This window comes from Charadrius vociferus, unplaced genomic scaffold, assembly GCF_000708025.1.
Source record: "Charadrius vociferus isolate BGI_N301 unplaced genomic scaffold, ASM70802v2 scaffold423, whole genome shotgun sequence".
NCBI classification, from domain to species: Eukaryota; Metazoa; Chordata; class Aves; order Charadriiformes; family Charadriidae; genus Charadrius; species Charadrius vociferus.
In genome coordinates this window covers 2,136,837-2,137,788 of record NW_009648149.1, presented here as the reverse complement: position 1 = coordinate 2,137,788, position 952 = coordinate 2,136,837, and the positions used below count along the sequence as shown (strand labels likewise).

Here is a 952-nt window from a genome sequence, read left to right as displayed (position 1 = left end):
TTCCCTTGTTCCCCTGCCCTTTTTCCCCCTCGCCAGCCGTGAGCACAACCTCTTCCATGCCAAACCCACCCCCTGCCCTGCCGCTGCCGGGCTGGCCGGTGCCGATGTGCCAAGGTCAAGGCGACCTCTGGCCACGTCACGATCTTGCGAGAGGATGGCGACACTCGTGACTGAAATGGATGCTTCCCGGTGCCTCCCGGGCTGCTCCTCCGGGAGCTTCGGCCTCGGGTGCTATTTGTATCTGCTTTGCTAAAAAAATAAAGCAGCGTTGGGTTAATTAGCCACGGCACTCCTCCTCCTCCTCCCGCACCCGTGCAGGATGGGCACACGAGAAACGCGGAGGCAGATACGTGGCTCAGAGGCTACAGGTTTGAATTGAAATGGAAATACTGGATTTTAAAACATGAGGATAAGCTTACGATTTAAAAATGAGGGGGAAAAAAAAAAAAAGCCAAAACCAAACCACCCCAAAAAACTCCCCCAAAATGACCAAAACTCAAAAACCCTAACCCCCAAAAAAGCACAGAACCCAATAAAAAAAGGTCGCTGGCTGTCGCTTGTCGCTCAGCGGCACACCATAAACTCCTGTGCTGCGGGGATGCTCCTGCTGGCCCCGCGATCATCCCTGGTGCCGACGCTGCTGCCCGCGTCCCACCTCGGCAGCGCGCTGCCGCATCCCCTTTTCCCCCCAAAATGGGTTTCCTAACACACTGCCACTGATTTATATTTTTATTTTTATTTTTTTCCCCCCTCTCTGCTCTGTTTCGCAGCGCCTCCGCCGCTCCCACCGAAAAACATCCCGGCCACGCCGCCGCGCACCGGCTCTCCTCTGACGGTGGGAATAGGTAAAAGTTCAACACGTGCACCCTCGCCCAGCCCTGGTAGAGCCATCCGGAGCCTACGGGGGCTGCGTTGGGGGGGTCGGGTCCCCGTAGCTGCATTTGAGACACGG

General features: G+C 56.6%; 1 protein-coding gene across 1 annotated transcript in view; it reads left to right on the top strand.

The window, feature by feature from the left end:
• Nucleotides 1–952, top strand: part of SGIP1 (SH3-domain GRB2-like (endophilin) interacting protein 1) — a 61,776-nt gene that overhangs the window by 37,531 nt on the left and 23,293 nt on the right. The window contains exon 14 of the mRNA XM_009884003.1: nt 771–845. Coding sequence (XP_009882305.1) covers nt 771–845 — 75 coding nt within the window. The remainder of the gene's footprint in view (nt 1–770; nt 846–952) is intronic.